Source organism: Tenrec ecaudatus, chromosome 1 (assembly GCF_050624435.1).
Source record: "Tenrec ecaudatus isolate mTenEca1 chromosome 1, mTenEca1.hap1, whole genome shotgun sequence".
NCBI classification, from domain to species: domain Eukaryota; kingdom Metazoa; phylum Chordata; class Mammalia; order Afrosoricida; family Tenrecidae; genus Tenrec; species Tenrec ecaudatus.
Window position 1 is genome coordinate 165,610,626 of NC_134530.1, and position 22,820 is coordinate 165,633,445.

Here is a 22,820-nt window from a genome sequence, read left to right on the forward strand (position 1 = left end):
CCACCATCAGCTTTCTTCACATTTGTTTATTCACCCGTTTTGTCTTCAGTGGTTGTGTCCGGAAGGTGAGCATTATAAAATGCCAATTTAATAGAAGAAAGTATTTATGCATTGAGGGAGTACATGAGTGGAGGCCCAATGTCCTTCTGCTACCTTAATACTAAACCTATAAATATATGCACATAGATCTATTTCCCCATCCTCATATATATTTGCATATGTACATGCCTCTATTTAGACCTTTATAAATGCCCTTTGCCTCCTAGCTCTTTGCTCTATTTCCTTTGACTTTGCTCTTGTCCCACTGTACCTAGAACTCTTACAGATGATTAATAGGGATGTAAAATAGTATAATCACTATAGAAAACAGCTTAGCAAATTTCCTATAAAGTTAAACATACATTTACCATATGACTCAGAAATCCCACCATTAAATAACCACACAAGAGAAATGAAAACTTCTATCAAAAACCTATGTGTGAATGTTTATAGAATCTTTATTATAATAGCTAAAGAGAGGAAATAACCCAAATGTGTATCAACTAGTGGATAAATAAACAAATTGTGATGTATCTACGCTATATTTTATAGAGAATACTATTCTATAGATAAAAATTTCCCAAAAAATGGGGAAAAAAAGAAATTTCAGGAACAGTGTGTGAAGCCAAAGAAACCAGATGTGAAAAAACTATTCCACCTACAGAACTGTACAAAAAGGGCAAAACTATAGGCGCAGACATGAGGTCAGTGGTTGCTAAGGGCTGAGGAGAGAGGGCTGCAAAGGCCATGATAGAACCTTTGAGTGACCGAAATGTTTTACATCTTGATTGTAGTGCTAGTTACATGGAAATATACATTAAAAATAAATCAGTTTTATTGGGACATAATCCATATATCACAATTCAATAGTTCAATCATATCAAGAGTTGTACATTCAATTTTAGAACATTTTCTTAGGGGAGAGCAAATGTTTTGAGAATGATGAGGGCAATGAATGTACAAATGTGCTTCACACAATTAATGTATGTATGGTTTGTGGTAAGAGTTGTATGAGCCCCTAATAAAACGATTTAAAAAAACTAATTGGATACATTTTATTGGATGTAAAATATGCTTCAATAAATCTGACATTAAAACAAAATCAATGTAGTTTACCACATATGAACAGGGAAAAAAAGCATTTAACAAAACTCAATATATGGTAAAACTCTCAGAAAACTAGGAAAAGGAAACTGCCTTAATCTGTTAAAATGCACTTGTTAAATTTTAGAGAAGTGTCCATGTGCTTTTCTGTATGTGTTGTATTTCAAATGATTCTATTTTAATTTTGAGGCCTAACCCTATGAATTTAGTACACATGTTAACCATGAGGTGGAGCAGAATGCTAGCAGCACTAACCCTTTCAGAGCAGGACACAGCGGGGAACCATCAAAATGTCCATGAAGAGTTGAGTGAAACACGAAGATTGAGACTAGTTAAGCAATGGACTATACTCAGGAACAGACAGGAACAATCTATCACTACATACAACAATATGGATAAATCGAATACAAGGTTAATTCAAAAAGCAAGTCACAAAAGAGCATACATATGACTCTATCAAATGAAATAAAAAGCAGGTGAAGCAGCCTGCTGCTAGCAGTCAGGACAGTGATGACTCGGGTGAGTTAGATAATAAGTGAAATGCAATGCAAAGTGACTTCTGGAGTACTGTAATGTTTTGTTTCTTCATCTGCCGATGCCTAAGTATCTTCCACTTATGAAACTTCCATGAACTGTATACTTCAAATTAGTGGTTTTCTGTATATTCTACTTCAAAAAAGTTTTATTTTCTTTTTTAAGTATTAAAAAGATAAGAGTACAAAGAAAGCCTACCCATTGGAATGAAGAGTCCACCATCCTCTCGCTCGTCCTCAGCTTGGTGTGCGAGAGTCTTGGGAGGCTTTTCTTGAGCAGAGTCAGAGGCTCCTGGTTGGGGAGATTTCCTAGGCTGGGCCCCTGCTTTTGCAGGGTGGGTTCCCAGCGGCGGTGACGGTATCTCGCCTTCAGAATGCATTTGAGATTTTCCTGGAAAAATGAAAAATATTGTCCCATGCTTTGTCCATTCAACCATAATATGTTGTCAAAATCACCATCTTGTTAAAAAGTCCTATTTAGTAAGGTAACGCCATGCATGAATTATACATTTCCTTACAGGCATTCCCCTCTACTAAAATCAGTGTCCTTGGCGGGTTTTAAGTTAATGGTGGTGAGATTATTTGAAAAAGGAAAAAAGATGATTTTACAATATGAAGAATATAATTATTATCACTGAATTATATAGAAATTGTGGAATTGGTGAGTGTTTTTGTGCAGTTTCCCAAAATAAAAATTAATCAACAAATTAAAAACTAATAAAGACAGTGTCCTTCCTTAATCTCAAAAAATATTATACAGTCATAGTAATCAAAATGGCCTGGTACTGACAGACACATTAACCAATGGAATACAATTGAGAACTTGGAAGTAAATCCATCTATGGGCAACAGATAGCCAACAAGAGGTCGAAATCCATTAAATGTAGGAAAAGCAATCTCTTTAATAAATGGTGCTAACAAAATTGGATATTCACACACAGAAAAATGAAACAGGGCCCAAAGAGAACTAACTTAAAATGGATCAAATACAAGTCAATGCACAACCATCAGAGTAAGATCAGATCACTGGAATTTACTAGAAATTAAACACTTATTAAGCTCATCAGAAGACTTTATAAAAGAGTAACGAGAGCCTATACCTTGGGGGGGGAAAGTTTGGAAAAACATATCTGATAAGGGTCTAATTTCTAAAATATGAAGAGAATTTCAACAAGAAAAAAATCCAGTTAAAAAAGGTCAATCCCAAAATGGTAGAGAGGGGGGAGTGGCAGGCCTGGTGGGAAATGATCAAGAGTAAGGTTGCTTAGAGAAGAGGTATACTCTAGCCCAGGTGGGGACGGAGCATGGTAGTAGGGCAGGAGGAAAGGCAAGGGAGATGGAGGAAAGAGCTGGGAGTCAAAGGGCATTTACGGAGGTCTAGACAAAGACATGTACATGCAAATATATATAGGAGGATGGGGAAATAGATCTATGTGTCTATATTTATAGGTTAAGTATTAAGGTGGCGGAAGGACCTAGGGCCTCTACTCAAACACTACCTCAATGCATGAATACTTTCTTTTATTAAATTGGAACTCTATGATGCTCACTCTCCCGACACAACTGCTGGAGCCAAAGTGGGTGAACAAGTAAATGTGGTGAAGAAAGCTGATGGTGCCCGGCTATCAAAAGAGATAGTGTCTGGGGTCTTAAAGGCTTGAAGGTGAACAAGCGGCCATCTAGCTCAGAAGCAAAAGCCCACATGGAAGAAGCACACTGGCCAGTGCGATCACGAGGTGCCAAAGGGACCAGGTATAAGGCATCATGCAAAAAAAAAAAAAAAAGTTATGGCAAAGACTGTACAGATGTGCTTTATACAATTGATGTATGTATATATATGAACAGTGAAAAGAATTGTATGAGCCCCAATAAATTGTTAAAATTAAAAAAAAAAAATTCCATGGCCCGAGTCAGGCGCACCCTAGTTCTCAAAGTAACACCCTTGCCTTTTAACACTTTAAAGAGGTCATGTGCAACGGAAAAAAAAAAAAAAAAAAGATATATGTGTGTATATGTATATATATGTGTGTGTATGTATATATATGTGTGTGTATGTATATATGTGTGTGTGTGTGTGTATATATATATATATATATGTATATATATATATATATATATATATACACCATATTGAATGAAGGGGGAAGTGCAGAGTGGAGACCCAAGGCCCAAGTGTCGGCCAATGGAGATCCCCTCACAGAGGGGTTGAGGAGAGGAGATGGGTCAGTCAGGGTGCAAGATGAAGAACACAGCTTTCCCCCAGATCATGGATGCTTCCTCCCCCCAACTACCATGATCCGAATTCTACCTTGCAGGGCTGGATAGGGCAGAGGTTGCACACTGCACACTGGTACATATGAGGGCTGGAGGTACAGGGAATCCAGGGTGGATGATACCTTCAGGACCAAGGGTGTGAGGGGCGATGCTGGGAGAGTGGAGGGTGAGTGGGTTGGAAAGGGGGAACTGATTACAAGGATCCACATGTGACCTCCTCCCTGGGGGAGAGACGGCGGAGAAGGGGGGGAAGGGAGACTCCGGATAGGGCAAGATATGACAAAATAACGATGTATAAATTACCAAGGATACATGAGGGAGGGAGGAGCGGGGAGTGAGGGGAAAAAAAAAAGGAGGACCTGATGCAAAAAAAAAAAGAGGTCAATGACATGAACAGATATTTCACCAAAGAAAGCATTCAAGAGGCTAACACAAATGGAAAGATGCTTGCAATCATTGCAACTCAAAACTACGAGATTCTACGTCATCCTAACAAAATCAGCACTGAATGAAACGAACAGACAACCAAAAAAATTAGGAAGCAACAAATGCCGGCATGGGTGTAGAGACTGAAACCATCATCCACTGCTGGTAGGACTGGGATTGTAAAATGGTACATCCATAATAGAAAAATGGTATGTTGCTTTCTCAAATACCACTACTAGGTATATACTCAAGGGATCTAATACTAAAGACACAATCAGACATATGCACACCTCTGCTCACGGCAGAACCATTCAAAGAGCAAAAAGATGAAAACAACTTCAGTGGCCCAGACATAGACTACTAGGCAGCTATCACGATGCACTCTCAAAATGTAATGTGGACAAAACTGGACAACATCATGCTGGCGTGAAATAGGTCAAACATAAAAGGGTAAATAAGGTAGGAGTCACTGGACAAAGGTAAGAATGAGTATACATACTGAAACCCATGATCACTGGTGGCTACTTGGGATAAGTGAAAGAGGGAGATCACTCTCTGACACGGCAGACATTTGTCATTTTAGGAGATAGGAAATATAACATCAAGGTAAATTACATCACTAAAAAGTACATGAGGAAAAAGGGACATTTTTGGCCAATGTTAGGACTTACACAACTGTGCATTAACAATAGTGGGATACATGTGTGTGTGTGTGCATGCAGTGTATAGGTATATGTATGTGTGAGAATATAGGTGGGCACATACTACATATATTTACATGCAGGTATCCATCTGTGTAAGTATACACATCCATATTCACATAAACAATAAAGCAATATAGAAGAGAGGGCATTAACAGACATATATGAAGCACTTTGCAGGATTGGTTTACAAGGGTAAGACCAGTCTCGTGGAACAACTCAGTCAGCTGGCATAATACAGTTTAAGTAAAGTTTATGTTCCACATTCTGATTGGATGAGTAGTACAAGGGGGTATCCCCCAAAAACGGAATTGTGCTGGGCAGAGCGGAGTTTTTGTAGTACACATGGATTCTTATACTACCCAAACTATTTTATTTGGAACTATTCTTTAAAAAATGTAATTTTTGATGACAAGGGCTTAAGTGGAAAGCAAATGTTTTGAGAATGATGACAGCAATGAATGTACATAATTGATATATGTATGGATTGTGATAAGAGTTGTATGAGCCCCTCCTAAAAAATGATTTTTAATGCAGTTTTTTTTTTCGGGGGGGGAGGGGGGGTTCGGAGACGACACTAAGTAGCTAAGACAAACTGCTTCCTAATGCAGTTTTTTTAGGGAGATGGTATCAAGGAGTTCAAATTGGAACTGATTGTGGTAGCAATTTTTAAATGATTTTTTTAAGTTCCTACAAGCAGTGTTACTATTGCACAACAAAATCATCTTTCATTTTTTTATATAGAGAAAATACTTTTTCTCTGGAACTTTTTTTTCTCTGACTTAATCACACTGCTTCTCAATTACTGTATATAATTGAGTATAAGCTGACACAAATATCAGCCAAGGCACCCAATTTTACCACAAAAACAGCATTAAAAATGTGCTGAAAAACTTGGCGTATACACAAGCATATGTGGTAATTTACCTTATCAAGAAGCCCTTGGACACTCATCTTTCATTCCATCTACAGATGGGCTAAGGAGCCCTGGTGGCATACTGGGTTATATGTTGGGCTACTAACTGCAAGATCAGTTGTTCAAACTCACCAGATGCTCCATGGTAGAAAGACTAGGCTTTCTGTTCCCCTAAGGAATTATAAGGTCACTATGAATGGGAAATGACTCAGTGGTAATAGTTTTGAGGTTTTTGATGTGCTAGATGGTGAAAGATATCAGAAAGCAAAGCAGATCAGAAAAAGATAGGAGGAAGAAAAGCTTTATTCATAGCCTATCTGTAACTTGTTTACTACCAGCACAGGAACCTTCATAAGATGAAAATAATTGCTGGATGATGCCTTGTGAATGTACGTGCTGCAGCGAAGCCTGTCGTACCTGCTGATGCTGCCTGTCTGGAGAATAAACCTGGATGGTTCTGCCTCCCCCCAAAAAAAAAGATTAAAATAACTGAGAACTATACAAATCAACTAATCATAAACTGAAATCTGCCTATGCTAATTAATCACTTTAAGAAGGCAAAGGAGGAAAAAAAGTCAAAATTATGATATGTAAATAAATGTAACTTTAAAATGAAAAAAATTCCATTCAAATAAAGATCACTAAAAAATAACCACTGCCGCCCCAATCCCAACTACATGAACACCTGCCCCTCCCCCCAGAAGAATTTTTTTCAGAGGACAGCACTGAATCTGCAGCTGCAGGAGAGGGACATGTCTGATCAGAGCACTCAGGAGCAAATGAGTGGGAAGGAAGAGAGTGTTGAGCACATCCTAACCCACCAATCCTTCAGGACAATATTCCCACTCAGAGCAGCCAATCCACAGAGAAGATCATTATGGCGGGCCCCACTATGAGACACCACATCCCTCACAGACCTATAGCCCTACAGGGAACAACACTGGAGACACAGTGTGGGAATTCCGCCAGGTCTGATCCCAACACATCAAGGCAAAACACTAAGGGTGTGCAACAGAACAACAAGGGGAACAAAGCAATAAAGGGAATAACAAAAATAGACTTTGGGGCCAGGAATTGGCACCCCATCAGACTCAACCAGAAAACACTCCTAAAGCCCAACAAACAGTCCTTGAACTAACTACAAGTTTTCCTTTCTTGTTATGTTTTGTTTTGTTTTTTGTCATTGGCTTGTTGTTGTTGGTGGTGGTTTCTTTTGTTGCTTGATTTTGCTCTGTCTTGTTTTAGTGCATGTTATTATCTATGCAGGTCTGTCTAAATAAGACAGGCTGAATGAACAATCTAGAGAAGGCAACAGGACCAACAGTTCCGGGAGGATATGGGAGAGGAAGAAATGAGGGGAAAGGAAGTGCTGTTAACAAACCCAGGGACAAGGAAACAACAAGCAATCCAAATCAGTGGAGAGGAGGTAGGAGGCCTGGTGGGATGTGAGCAAAGGAAATGTAACCAAGAGGAATTACTGAGACCCAAATGAAGGCTGAGCATGATAGTGGGACAAGAGGAAACTCAAAGGAAATAGAGGAAAGAGCTAGGAGGCAAAGGGCATTTATAGAGGTCTAAAGAAAGGCATGTACATATGCAAATACATTTATATATGAGGATGGGGAAATAGATCTATGTGCATATATGTATAGGTTTAATATTAAGGTAGCAGATGGACATTGGGCCTCCACTCAAGTACTCCCTCAATGCAAGAATACTTTGTTCTATTAAACTGGAATTCTATGATGCTCACCTTCCCAACACAATCGCTGAAGACAAAGAGGATGCATAAGCAAATGTGGTGAAGAAAGCTGATGGTGCCGGCTATCAAAAGATACAGCATCTGGGATCTTAAAGGCTTGATAAACAAGTGGCCATCTAGCTGAGAAGCAACAAAAACCACATGGAAGAAACACACCAGCCTATGTGATCACAAGTGCCGAAGAGATCAGTTATCAGGCATCAAAGAACAAAAGTCATATCATTGTGTGCTCACCTCCCCAAGACAATCGCTGAAGACAAATGGGTGTATAAGCAAATGTGATGAAGAAAGATGATGGTGCCCGGCTATCACAAGATATAGCATCTGGGGTCTTAAAGGCTTGAAGGTAAACAAGCAGCCATGTAGCTCAGAAGCAACAGAGCCCACATGGAAGAAGCACACCAGCCTGTGTGATCAGGAAGTGTCGAAGGGGTCAGGTATCAGGCATCATCAGAACAAAAAATCTTATCATTGTGAATGAGAGGGGTGATGCGGAGTAGAGACCCAAAGTCCAACTGTAGGCAAATGGACACTCCTTACAGAATGGTCATGGGGAGGAGACGAGCCAGTCAGGGTGCACTGTAGCAACAATGAAACATACAACTTTCCTCTAGTTCCTAAATGGTTCCTTCCGTCCACTCCTCGTGGGCCCCACTATCATGATCTCAATTTTACCTTACAAATCTGGCTAGACCAGTGGATGTACACTGGTACAGATAGGAATTGGAAACACAGGGAACCCAGGGTGGATGATCCCTTCAGGACCAGTGGTGTGAGTGGGGATACTGGGAGGGTGGGGTGGAAAGGGGGAACTGATTACAAGGGTCTACATATAACCTCCTTCCCGGCGGTATGGACAACAGAAAAGAGGGTGAAGGGAGACGTCGTGCTATGCAAGATATGACAATTTATAAATTATCAAGGGTTCATGAGGGAGGGAGGAGCAGGGAGGGAGGGGGAAAATGAGGAGCTGATGCCAAGGGCTTAAGTGAAGAGCAAATGTTTTGAGAATGTTGAGGGCAACGAAAGTATAAATGTGCTTACACAATCTATGAATTTATGGATTGTGATAAGAGTTGTATGATCCCCTAATAAAATTTAATAAAAAAAGAAACACTGCCACTGAGTCAATTCCAACTCAGCAAAACGATATTGGATTTCTCAGGTTATGAATCTTTATGGGAGCAGAAAGCCACATCTTTCTCCCACAAAAACCCATACAGACAAGTAGTTCACTAGCACCTGCACGCCAGAATTATAGCAACAGCAGGAGACTTCAAAAAGTTCATGGGAAATATTGTATTACCTTTTAATTCCATTTTCCACTAACTTTTTTTAAAAAACCCTCATATGTCAGTCATAACAAAATGCTAATATGTCAATAACTCAGTTGATTTTGTTTTGCAATTTTTTCTACAATGAATTATATACTGCTTTCAAAATTAGAATACTTAAAATTAAAATAAAAAACATGCATTAATAATTACTCTAATAAGACTTAGTGATTTTTAGTTTCGCCTTTAAATTTTGGGGTTTTTTTTTTCCGTCCACTTATTCCTTCACCTTTAAACTTTTCAATCTTCTACAAAATGTACTTTTCAATCTTCTTTCTTGTTCCCTTCCAGTTTTGCATATGTATCACATTTCTAACCAGCAGAAACAGTAGTGGATTCCATTAATTCTGAATGCTGTCAAAGTGATGCCAACTCATAGCAACTCTATAGGACAGAGTAGAACTGCTCCATAATATTTTCAAAGCTATAAGTCTTTTTTTAAGATTATTTTATTTTATTATTTTATTTTAAGATTTATTATTTTATTATAGCTCTTATTACAATCCATACATCAATTGTATTCGACATATTAGTACATATATTCCGTTGTTCTTTTCTAGACATTTACTTTCCATTGAGTCCTTGGGATCAGTTCTTTTTAATTTTCCCCCTCCCTCTCCCCCGAGCCATACATTTTTATAGAAGCAAATTTCCACATTTTTGACCCCTAGAGCAGCTAATGGATTTGAACTACCAACAGTTAATACACTGAACATTATGAACCACCAAAGCTCTGGAGGTGAATTCTAGGTCTTCATAATATGCTTTTATTGTATATACAGTAAATTAATGTACAATGGTAGAGAATCAATATCCCATTAGCCAGTGGTATCACAGATAACTCTAAACAATAAATAGTCTACACTTGGGCATCTATAAATGGACTATTAAAAATGTCTTGATTCTACCTCTCAAAAGCTGAGTGACTTTGAACCCATACTTATTTATCCATATCTTCACTAGGATTTTAATATTAAATTTTCCTCCATTCTTTGTCATGTCACAAAAACGATGCTTCTTGAAAATATAAAAATTCAATTATTTTGCTTCCCTCTGGAGCTATTCCATATTCCTCCACTGCAAAAGCTACCAATGGTGCTTTCTTTGCCTCCTTCCTCCTTTACTATCATCAACACAGTTTTTTCTCCAAAACGCTCCTGAACCCAACCTCAAACAGTCTAATAATATGCAAACGTAACCTTTTCCTTGGCATCATGCTCATCTCTTTTTCACTATACTTTAAAGCATAGTTTTCATAAAACGCTCCTCCCTCCTTCAGCTTCTATTTTCCAGTTGTCCCCTCTCTAACCTCTTCCTCACCCAACATTATCTCCACTCTGTGCTCCTCTCCCTCCGTATTCCTTTCGAGAGAGAATCATGACAAATACACGGACTGTATCTTCTACCAAACGTCCATCTCAGACTTCTGTTTTTGCTTGATGGTCCCACTGTTACCTCATATGCCACTCTTCCAAGTAGACACTCATTTTCAGCCCCTCAAATCCTGCTCTTCCTCATGTTTGCTAAATATTCCCCCAATCCAATCTTGGAGCCTTGGCTGTGCAGTGATTTCAAGTTGGGCTTCAATCTGAAAGTTTAGCCGTTCAAAAATCCAGCCACTCGCCAGAGAAAGATGGGGCCTTTCCAGCAGAGATTATAGTCTGGGAAAGCCACAGGGCTGTCCTGAAAGGATGCTATAAGTCAGCATTGACTCGATGGCAGTGAGGATTTTTAATCCAACCTGGATTGTTACCAGTCCTAAAGCAATATTAATAATTTTAATGTCTCTATAGTAGACCCTGGATTCTTTATCCTTAATGCCAGCATCCTAGGCTAATCCTTTATAAAGTTTTACGGGGATAATAAGTTTCTCTGTAATCTGGATCCATCCTTTCTGCTCGAAGTTCTACTAGTGTCCTACACAAATACAAAACCACTTTACTGCATGTTTGCAAGAGATGATCTACTGCCTTGCCTATCAAATCCAGCCATTCCTTCAAGCTCTAATTCCTTTTATAATCATTTTATTGGAAGTTTGTACAACTCATCACAATCCAGACATCCATTCATTGTGTCAAACACATTTGTTGCCATCATTTTCAAAACATTTTCTTTCTACTTGATCCCTTGTTTTCAACTTATTTTTTCTCCTCCCTCTCTCAACCTCCCTCCCTCACAAGTCCTTGATAATTTATAAGTTATGACTTTTTCATGTCTTACACTGACCAATGTCTCCCTTCATCCACTTTTCTGTTGTTCATCCCCCTGGGAGGGGTTATATATAGATCATTATAATCGATTCTCCCTTTCTCCTCCCACCTTTCCCTTACCCTCCTGATATCACTACTCTCATTATTGGTTCTGAGGGGTGTAGATGAACTGGATTCCCTGTGTTTCTGGTTCCTATCTGTACCAGTGTGCATCCTCTGGTCTAGCTGATGTGTAATGTAGAATTGGTATCATGATAGTGGGGGGAGAGGGGGTGGAGGAAGCATTCAAGAACTGGAGGAAAGTTGTTTGTTTCATCAGTGCTCTACTGCACCCTAACTGGCTCATCTCCTCCCCGAGACCCTTCTGTAAAGGGATGTCCAGTTACCTACAGATGGGCTTTGGGTCGCAACTCTGCACTCCCCCATTCACAATATGATTTTTTTTGTTCTTTGATGACTGATACCTGATCCTATCGACACCTCGTGATCACAGTCTGGTGTACTTCTTCCATGTGGGCTCAGTTGCATCTCAGCTACATGGCTGCTTGTTTACCTTCAAGCCTTTAAGACCCCAGACGCTGTATCTTTTGATAGCCGGGCACCGTCAGCCTTCTTCACTCAAGTTTTAATTCTAAAACATCTACTAAAACTACATTTCCATCTGAACACAGTCTAGCACGCAAAACACATAACACAGTCTCTTATACGATTTCAAAATGGTTAATGGAAATGTTTTTTCTTCCCAATAACACTATAAGCTTTCTGTAGTTAGAGCTGTTTTCTGCTTTTAAACATGACATGGATACAGAAACCACATTTTTTTAAACCAAAATCAGAACAAAGGATTTCCATGCCATTTTCAAGTATGATAAGAAACATGAGATCAGACACCAAATATACTTTATAGATTATTGAAATGGCTTACTGAAACCAAAAGCTAAATGTTACAATAGGCTTTGATAATTCTACATGAATACTTTTCTGGAGTCTTTACACAGAGAAGTTTAGGAGGCTACTATTGAAAATTCTCTTTGAAAATAAATAATAAATTGTCTCCATCTGTCTGAAAGCCACTATCCCATTTCACCATCAGGAATCTGCCTATTTGAAGATGACAGTTCTTCTATCATTCCTAAAGCTTATCCTCTCAAGCGAAACATGCCCACCACATGAAGGCTATTGAAAATCCACTTCCAAATTAGTATGTCAGTTTCCTAATATCATCTTAAACGTGGCGCCCTGCAATGAACAACCTATTCTAGAAGGGCAATGAACTGTCATCTCACCCCAACAAACACCAGACCCACTGCCACCACGTTGATTCAGAATCACAGGGGCTCAGTACAACAGGAGAAATGCCCTTGTGGATTCCCCAGATTGTAAATCTTTACGAGAGTGGTAGAAAGCCTCGTCTTTCTTCCTCAGAGTGGCTGGCAGTTTCAAACTGTTGACCTTATGGTTAGCAGTTCAATGCATGTAACCTACCACGCCAACACGGCTCCTCTCCAGTAAAAATAGCAATGGTTTTTTAAAAAGAAAGAAAGAAAACAATTGCTGGCAATGTGAGGAGCTTGAAACTTTCATGTATTGCTAGTGAGATTATAAAATGGTACAACCACTGTGGAAAACACTACAGTGTGCTTCCTTGAAAAACTACAAATAAAGATACCATATAATCCAGCAATCCCCGCAGGGATTCTCAACCTTCCTCATGCAGCGACCCTTTAATGCAGTTCCTCATGTTGTGGTGACCCCCACCATAAAATTATTTTCGTTGCTTCTTCATAACTGTAATTTTGCTACTGTTATGAATCAGGTGACCCTCACAGATTGAGAACCACTGTCCTAGAGGAAAAAAGAGCCATGACATGAATAGATAAATGACCTTTCATGTTCCCGAAAGCAGTATTCACAACGTAAAAACATGGAAACCACCTGACTGCCCATCAACAGATGTGCAGATGAACTGTAGTACATGCACACAATGGAATGCTACACAACATTGAAGAATAACAATGAATCCATGAAACGTCTCCCAGTGTGCATGAACCTAGCAGGTAATATGCTCAGAAAAACAAGTCAATTACAAAAGGATAAATAATTATTTTAAGAGATCAAATGATAACATTAAAAATTTTTTTTTCAGAGGCCACTATTACAAGTCAAGAGGAGAAAGAAACAAAGAGACTTTTATGGCTCCCAGGGAAGAGAGGAGGAGGGGAGAAAACTCATGAACTAGAGAGGAGACACATACTAACTTGGGTGAAAGGACACACAATGTACAACGGTAAACAGTCCGCTGGGAGCAAACCCAGTTCTTTGTTCCAAAAACAGCAGCAAATCCACTACTGTCTGGGCCCTGCTCTTACCCGGAAGTGAAAATGTTGGCCTTCTTCCCAGGATAAAAATTATCTTCTATAGATACACAAAATGTTTTCTCTTCTTGGTGCTTGCACATTCACCAACTCCATATTTCTCCTTCCTGCTACCAGGCTTTGTTTGTTTCTGGCAGTGTGAACCCTGAGGTTAAGAACACATAGTTCTCTGGACTCAGTGAAGCCTTCTCCTGAGTTGTGGCATTCATCAGCTACAGAGGTCCCCTGTCACCGCTGGGAACACTGCAAGACACAGTGGAGCTGATCTTTCCCACCTTGCCCTCTCCACCAGCCTCCAGAAGTGGTAGAACAAACTGAGCCACCTTTCCTATGAGGGCTCCGTCCGTCTGCAGACCGTGTCCTGGGGAAAGTGGCTGGTCCAGCTGAGGGGGCCAGAAGACTCTGGGAAGCCATTCATCTTGGTTTACATATGTATTTGTTTGAATATGTACTGCACATATATTCATGCATAAAAGGGGATAAAATGAAAACAAAACAACCCGCCTAAGCTATTAGCAAACACCTTGAAGAACTGAGTCACTGCACTTATGATTCTGGGGATGGGGAGTGGGCATCAAGGTCAGTCAGTTTAACACAGTCCATAGAGACAATGTTCTATATTGTTTGTGACAATAAAGCAAGGGGGGGTCTTAAACAAATACAACTACTCCTCTGAGATGCAACTCTCCCAGTCCAAAGCAAATAAAAGTGAAGAAAATCAGAGGCCCAAGTAGGCAAAGGACTAGTGGACCACATGGACCACAGCTTCCATTAGTTTGTGACCAGAAGAACCAGAGGGTTTCAGCTACCACTACCAACCATTCTGATCAAATCACGGTAGAGTTCTGGATAGAAATGCACACGAAGCACACCAGCCTGTTGTGATCACAAAGTGCCAAAGGGATCAGGTATCCAGCATCATCAGAACAAAAAAATCCTATCATTGTGAATGAGGGGGAGTACGGAGTGGAGACCCAAAGCCCATCTGTAGGCAATTGGACATCCCCTTACAGAAAGGGTCGAGGGGAGGAGACGAGCCAGTCAGGGCGCACTGTAGCAACGATGAAACATACAACTTTCCTCTAGTTCCTAAATGCTTCTCCCCCAGCCCCCCCCCCATCATGATCCCAATTCTACCTTACAAATCTGGTTAGACCAGAGGATGTACACTGGTACAGATAGGAACTGGAAACACAGGAAATTCAGAACAGATGATCCCTTCAGGACCAGTGGTGAGAGTGGCGGTAGAGTGGGGTGGAAAGAGGGAAATGATCACAAGGATCTACATATCACCTCCTCCCTGGGGGGTGGACAACAGAAAAGTGGGTGAAGGGAGACATTGGACAGTGTAAGACATGACAAAAGTATAATTTATAAATTATCAAGGGTTCATGAGGGGGGAGTTGGGAGAGAGGGGGGGGAAATGAGGACCTGATGCCAGGGGCTTAATTGGAGAGCAAATGGTTTGAGAATGACAATGGCAATGAACATACAAATGTGCTTTTACACAATTGATGTATGGATGGATGGTGATAAGAGTTGTATGAGCCCCTAATAAAATGATTTTTTTTAAAAAGAAGAAATGTACACCAAAATGCAAAATCTAAAAAAGAGCAGACTTCCTGGTCTGCTAGAGATTAATGGAACCCCTGAGACTATGGTCCTTAGACATTGTTCATACTTGAAACTGAGCTCCATCCTGGAAACCACCTTTCAGCCAAAAACCAGGAGGCCATAAAGCAGACAATCCCACGGTGAGGACTGTGCTCTGCAGAACCTCTGTGCGAGGCCAACAGGACAGCGTTTGCTCCAAAACAAGGTTCAGAAGCAGTAAGTGGAAGGAAAGGACATATGAAAAGAAAAAAGGGACAAATGGAAAAAAAGGGAGTGGGGCCAGGGAGGAACTGGGAAGAGTATTATTACACTGAGGCAATTTGCAATTAAGGTCACAAGACAAAATGTGTATACGTTATTGACTGAAAAATGAATTTTCTCTGTAAACCTTCACTCAAACAAACAGCTTTGTTTTCATTAAAAACAGAAAACGATGCTCCCTGGATTATTACCTGCTCCTTTGCCATGGACAGTGTACCTCTCTTCCTTCATCTACCAAGGAGACTGTGGTCATTTGCTTTGGGGTTTTTTTTGTAGTTCTTGTTTGTTTTTTCTTTGTGGGGGGATGACAATCTCATTACATTTTTAATCTGAATTAAGACAGGAATTGACTAAATCCCCCTAATTTAAATTAGATCTCCCATAGCTTACATTTGAGTAATTAGGACTTTTCCCCCTTTCCCCTTTGAAATTCAGCAGTTTCACATTTAACTTGCCTCAGTAAATAGAAAATAATGACCGAAATAAAAACTTCACCCCTTGAAATATGGCACGTTTCAGTCCACATGCTGACCTTTTATCCCCAAACCTGACTCTATTAGCTTATACTGTGTATGTACATCTCTCTCAACTCAATGGATCAGGTTGTTGGACTGATTTTCAGTTTCCTTACACCATCACAAAAGAAATGCCAGTTTTTCGGCAAAAACACCTACACCGCAGAATCACCTTTATCTTTCCTGATTCAGTGAACTCAGCTCTTGATACACAAAGAGTCAAAAGAAAAATTTTAAATAAAAAAGACAACTTAATAAATATTTATTCAAATTCTATGCGTACCTACCATTGTAACTCAGTGCCCTGTAACCTATACAATCGAGAAACTCTGAATGAGGAAGAAACTTCAGAGCCACGGGCTACTTTTTTTTTTTAATCATTTTATTGGGGCTCATATAACTCTTATCACAATCCATACATACATCCATCCATTATATCAAGCACTTTTGTACATTTGTTGCCATCATCATTCTCAAAACATTTGCTTTCTGCTCGAGTCCTTGGTATCAGCTCCTCACTTTTCCCCTCCCTCCCCGGCTCCCCCCTCTCATGAACCCTTGATAATTTATAAATTATCCTTTTGTCATATCGTACACTGTCCAACGTCTCCCTTCACTCATTTTTCTGTTGTCCATCCCCCAGGGAGAAGGGTTATATGTAGATCCTTGTAATCAGTTCCCCCTTTCTACCCTACTATCCCTCTACCCTCCCAGTATCACCATTCTCACCACTGGTCCTGAAGGGATCATGTGTCCTGGATTCCCTGTGTTTCCAGTTCCTATATGTAGCAGTGAACATCTTTTGGTCTAGCCAGATTTGTAAGGTAGAACTGGGGTCGTGATAGTAGGGGAGGAAGCATTTAAGAACCAGAGGAAATCTTTATGTTTCATTGTTGCTACCCTGCACCCTGACTGGCTCGCCACCTCCCCAAGACCCTTCTGTAAGTGGGTGTCCAGTTGCCTACAGATGGGTCTTGGATCCCCAATCTGCACTCCCCCTCATTCACAATGATTTGATTTTTTTTTCTTTGATGCTTGATACCTTGTGCTACTTTTATAAAAGAGCACTTTCCCTCTAAAAAAACTTCCATCTTTGACAACATGCTGCAGACAACTCAAGTGCCTTATTGGATTTCCAACAAAGCAAAGTCATAGACATGAAAGGCAACTGTAAGAACACAGATAATGTTGGTATGCACACAGTATAAGCACAGTAAGTGTGGAGACCACTTACTGAGAACATATCAGAAGGACAAAAATCAGACAAACTAGCCTTAAGATGCAGCAAAAAGGGAAAGACCTTAAAAGTCTATAGTCAGAGTAAAAGAATGAAGACTGACAGTTTTTCTCAAACATAACTATGTTCTACTAAGCCACTAAAATAGCTATCACCTATAGATAAAGTTCAAACACCTTAGCACAAAATACAAAGCCTTCCACTACTGAAGCATGGTCCCCACTCTGAAGTCATCCCCCATGGCTTCTTCCACCACCTACTCTCTTGTCTCAAGTCATGGAAGGGTTCACCTCTTCTGATAGAGATCATGGCCTTAAATAAGTTCAGGCATGCAAACCATGGTGAGCACATATGTAACAGAAGGGGTTGTATTAGAGGCACACATGTAACATGAGGGAGACAATCTAGGGGTACACATACAACAGGAAGGGTATACATACGATAGGCATACATGTGGCAGGAAGGCCCATCCCAACAAGATGAGCAGATTCTAGAGTTAAGATGGCAGCCCAACCTTGGTAGTCTCTGAGCTGGCTTGACTAACAGTGGGACAGACCATAGGGTTTGATTGCTCTTGATGGCAGACAACCTTCAGGCAAGTAGCCTTCAAGCTTACTATATTCTTGAAGGTCAACTGCTTAAAGGCTATCTACCTAAAGGTTAGCTGCCATCAAAAGCAGTCAGACCATCTAACCCTACATTATTCCTCTGGAGAAGAGTTCAAAACCAGCTCAGAGACTACCAAAGTCAGACTGCCATCGTGACTCTGGCCTGCCCATCTTCCTGTCCCGTGTATGCCTCTATAGTGCCTCCCCTTCCTATAGCGTGTATACCCCTAGCTTGTCCCCCTCATGTTACGTGTATGGCTCTCATACAGACCCTTCCTGTTACATATGTGGCTTGTCGGGGCTTGCATGTCCCAGATAATATAATACTAGAGAGAAAACATTAGTGCCTCATTCTGGTTCCGGTCACAATGAAAGAGGTAAGTCCTTGCATGCCTTGGCTCTTTTTTTTTTTTTAATGCCTTGTCTCTTTAATGAAACTGAGCCTAAAGCTCTTCCATGTCTTAACTCCTTCCTTGACTTCTTCAGTAAGCTCTCCAGAGAAAGGCTCCTTTATGAAAGAATGATGGCCTCTTTCTTCTTGGCTAACAGACTGGCCTGAGTGAGCCTTTCTTCCCTTTGCTTGAACCATTGGGCTGGAGTTTTCCTTTATTAATGTGTCTACTTAGAGACGAGAAAGACTCCAAGGAAGGAAGGGGGATTCCCTGAGAGAAAGACTCACCCACAACTTCCGGTAGTGATAGATCTGTGTCCTGGGTGGGCACCTCAGACCCCAAAGATGGCTCCTCCACACCAAGCTCATTTCCTGCATCCTCCAAACACCGCATTTCAAGGCCAGCTGCTCTGTCGTGACTTAGACCCCAGGACAGTGACAATGGCTCCAAATCTTTAATGTGGTCCGATTCTGGTTCAACAGCAGACTCTAGGTCTGCGTCATCTTCCTCCTGGCTTTCCTTAGTTGGTGAGGACTCTGTCGCTGCAGTTCTTCTCTTCTTACAGGGCAACATTTTAGAAGGCCCACGCTTGTTCTATCCTGGAATGGGAAAGGCAAGTTCTTATCACTTTCCTATTCATTGAGATGATAATAACAGTATTTCCTCAAATATCTTTCACTTATTCATGCTCAATCATGAATACAGTACTTCATACCAAATGCATAATCTGTATTTGGTTGGGAGATGAGAGACTGTAGTCAAGTCCCTGAGTTCAAACCCCAACTCTACTACTGATTGGTTTTGCTACCTTGGCCAAGTGATTTAACCTTAGATAATAAGCTCTTGTTTCCTCAATCATCAAGCATAATTATTGTAGGATTGCAGTAAAAACTGAGTAGGAACTGCTTAGTATTAGTTATTACCATTGGGAAAGGAGGACAGCAGGATGCTGAGGTAACTGTAAAGCTATGTCTCCGAGGCAGCTTTTCACCAGCTTTGTGACCTGCAGAAGTTAGTTACCGTAACCTGAAACTCAGCTGTCAGATGTGAAATGTGATTCAAAAAACAGCACCTATTGCAGTGCAGCAATGATGAAGCACACAACTTTCCTCTAGTTCTTTAATGCTTCCTGCCCCCACTATCGTGATCTCAATTCTACCCTATAAATCCAGCTAGACCAGAGAATGGTACAGATAGGAACTGGAAACACAGGGAATCCAGGACAGATGATTCCTTCAGGACCAGTGGTGAGAGTGGTAATACTGTGAGGGTGGAGGGAGGGTGGGGTAGAATGGGGGGACCGATCACAAGGATCTACACATAACCCTCCTCCATGGGGGATGGACAACAGAAATGTGGATGAAGAGATGTTGGACAGTGTAAGACATGACAAAATAATAATTTATAAATTATCAAGGGTTCATGGGGGGGGGGGAGGGAAAAATGAGGAGCCGATACCAAGGGCTCAAGTAGAAAGCAAATGTTTTGAGAATGATGATGGCAACAAATGTACAAATGTGCTTGACACAATGGATGGATGGATGGATTGTGATAAGAGTTGTACGAGCGCCCAATAAAATGATTTTTTTAAAGTAAATAAAATTAAATTATAAAATGATTTTTAAAACATTAAATAAAATTAAGTTATAAAATGTGAAAAAAAATACTGCCAATGACAATCAAAAGGCAGTGTGTGATGCTTTAAAGAAGGTTAAGATATACTAACAGAAATTTTGAGTTGAAAATAAGGGAGTAATGTAATTGGTAAAAGTAATAGATATACCCGAAAAATACTGAATTAGCAAATGTGTTACATATATTTATGACATTTTAAATTAATTTTATTGGGAGCTCCTACAACTCTGATCACAATCCAGACATACATCCATTGTGTCAAGCACATTTGTGCATTTGTTGCCATTACCATTCTTAATAACATTTGCTTTCTACTTGAGCCCTTGGTATCAGCTAGTTCCCCCCCATTTTCTTAAGAAAGAAAAAATAAGCAGATATTTCCCCATCCTTTGTATTTGTACTACATGTATTATTTCTATGTGATGAGTAGAATTCAAGAATACAGCCTGATCTAGAGGGGATACTCCAGCATCTGTTAAGCTGTGACTGTCTATTTTCTTCCCATCTCCCTGTTCCAAAAGAATAAGCTTTTTAGGACAGGGTTACTTTCAAGTAGTATCCCTGAAATCTAGCAGTTAACTGGCCTGTTCAGGGTATTAAAGGTTTCTGTAGGCATGTGTCAGCTTATTCTGTGCTCCAGAGCAAGTATTTGGAACCAAAAGGTTCAGCATTAAATGAAAACTTTCTTCCCAGAAGAAGTTTACTCTCCGTTAACTAAAAAAAGAACAGAAGAAGCTCCCTTTCCCAGGCAAAGTTTAAGCAACGTCTGAATGCCCACCACTACTTGCTGAAAGCTTGAAACTAAACAGCAAAAGGCCCGTTGCCAATCCAGCCCATTCCGACGCACAAGCTGCAAACGTAGAACTGTCCGTGGGGCTTATTTAAGCTTAGACGCCAAAACCAAGATTCACTGCCAGGGAGTCACTCCGACATACAGTAACCCCCAAAGGCTGCCACAAACCGGCGCAGAAAGCCCCAATTCTCTCCCAGGCGCGGCTGGTGGGTTCCAACCGCGGACCTTGGGAAGCGCCTACAACGTAACCCACGATGCCACCAGGGCTCCTTAAACCTGGGCCAGAGAGGGCTGAAAACGGCACTTTTCGAGCTCCAGAGTCTGAACTACAAAGTAAGCTTTGGTATCTAAGTTCCCCGGGACTGTGGGGGAGGCTGTATCTGGGTTCTTGGGGCTCTGTGCACAGGGGAAGCCTCCTCCCGGGAGCCCTGAGGGGGAGGGTGGGCAGCGGCTGAGGAAGGACTGGAGTAGCGTGAACGCGGCCGCGGCGAGTCCTTTATGTCACAGATGACTTGATTACACGGCGTGAGGTTCAGAACAGAAAAGGAGGGGGCAGGCAGCTCCTATCCAAAGTCAGCGGCGTGCAGGGCTCGACTCCAAGCATCTCGACCAGCAGCAGCTTCCCAAAACGCGCCTCTTTCAGGAAGGAAAATCGCACCCACTGGGTGGGCTACGCGCGTCAACGCAGAGACGGCCCCGCGCCGCCCGCTCGGGCGAACAGCTCCGAAGGGACTCCAACTGCGCTTTCCCCGGCCCGCCGCCAGCGCCCACTGGGGAGCCCTACCTTCCAGCGTGCACGCCGCGCCGCCCTCAGACGCGAGCCCCTCACCCCGGCATCCTGCGCCTCACGTACCGCCGCTCCCCTGCTTCTTCCCGCCCCACAACACACCACCAGGCGCCCCCTTACCGGCCGGCCCGGGCCCGCGGAAACGCGCCTTCGGCGCCACCGGAAGTCGGCTAACGGCAGCGGCCGGCGTGCGCGCCCCCGCGCGAGGCGCGCGGACTCCCCAGCCTCCAGGGAGCTTGCGCGCTACGTGGGGCGGGCGGACGCCGCGTCGGTAGTACGTCACTTGCGGGCGAAACATTTTAAAGGTCTAGTCGTGCCCCGGGGGGTCCGCAGCGACCCCGTGGCAGAGAGCTCGGTTTCACAACTAAGCATTCACGCTGCGAGGTACCGGGAACACAGGACCAAGTCAGTGGGAAAGTTCTTAAAACGTCAGGAGGAATCCCTGACTTAGAAATACAGGTACTAGGTCGGACAGTGTAAGGTATGACAAAATAATAATTTATAAATGATCAAGGGCTCATGAAGGAGGAGGGGGTAAGGGGGAAGCACAGGATAAATGAGGAGCTGATACCAAGGGCTCAAGTAGAAAGCAAATGTTTTGAGAAGGATGATGGCAACAAATGTACCAACGTGCTTGACATGTATGGATTGTGATGAGAGTTGTATGAGCCCCAATAAAAAAAATTTTTTTTAAAGAAATGCGGGTACTGCAGTTTCCTGAGTAATGCTCTGGAAGTTTTTACCTCGGTTCACAATTATTCCTATCTGCCTAGGAAACCCTATGGGGGCATCCTACTCTGTCCTATAGGGGCGCTTGAGTCTGAATCGACAAAGGGGTAATGGGTTTGGAATTTTGGTGTACTGCACCGCATTTTACAAAGTGGTTTCACATCTTACCCTAAGTGATTTAGTATCCACAATACATTTCTCTGCAACAATGGACGTGACAATATCTCCCAGTTCTTACAGGGCAGAGTTTTGTTTCAACTTTGTGAATGGTTTTACAAAGGTACACAGCTATCCTGAAGAATCAGGGAGCCCCTAATGCACTGTCCCCAGGAAAGTGCCTAGGGTCGTAAACCTGCGTAAGCTTGCAGAACACCATTTTGTTAAAAATTGCTTTCAAGTATGACCTCAACCTTGCTATCTCTAGCCCCATCCGAAAGCCTGCCAGACTGACTTATTCATAAATACCCTTGCCAGATAAACCCTTCCTGACAGACCTTGACCCACACTCTAAGGTCCCCGGAATCTCTCCAGATAGCCTGCCTGCCCTATAATCAAAGAATGTAACTACCAAATGT

At 41.5% G+C, this 22,820-nt stretch overlaps 1 protein-coding gene across 6 annotated transcripts in view; it reads right to left on the reverse strand.

The window, feature by feature from the left end:
• Positions 1–21,715, reverse strand: part of GON4L (gon-4 like) — an 84,513-nt gene extending 62,798 nt beyond the window's left edge. For 4 of the 6 annotated variants that reach the window (XM_075562959.1, XM_075562948.1, XM_075562941.1 and 1 more), the window contains exons 1-3: positions 21,637–21,715; positions 18,589–18,900; positions 1,876–2,067 (exon numbers count right to left, since the gene is read on the reverse strand). In XM_075562959.1, coding sequence (XP_075419074.1) covers positions 1,876–2,067; positions 18,589–18,874 — 478 coding nt within the window. In that variant the 5' untranslated portion in view covers positions 18,875–18,900; positions 21,637–21,715. Of the gene's footprint in view, positions 1–1,875; positions 2,068–18,588; positions 18,901–21,513 lie in introns of all 6 variants that reach the window. The other 2 variants (XM_075562930.1, XM_075562968.1) reach the window with 2 other exon arrangements.
• Between the last annotated feature and the right edge of the window lie 1,105 nt (positions 21,716–22,820).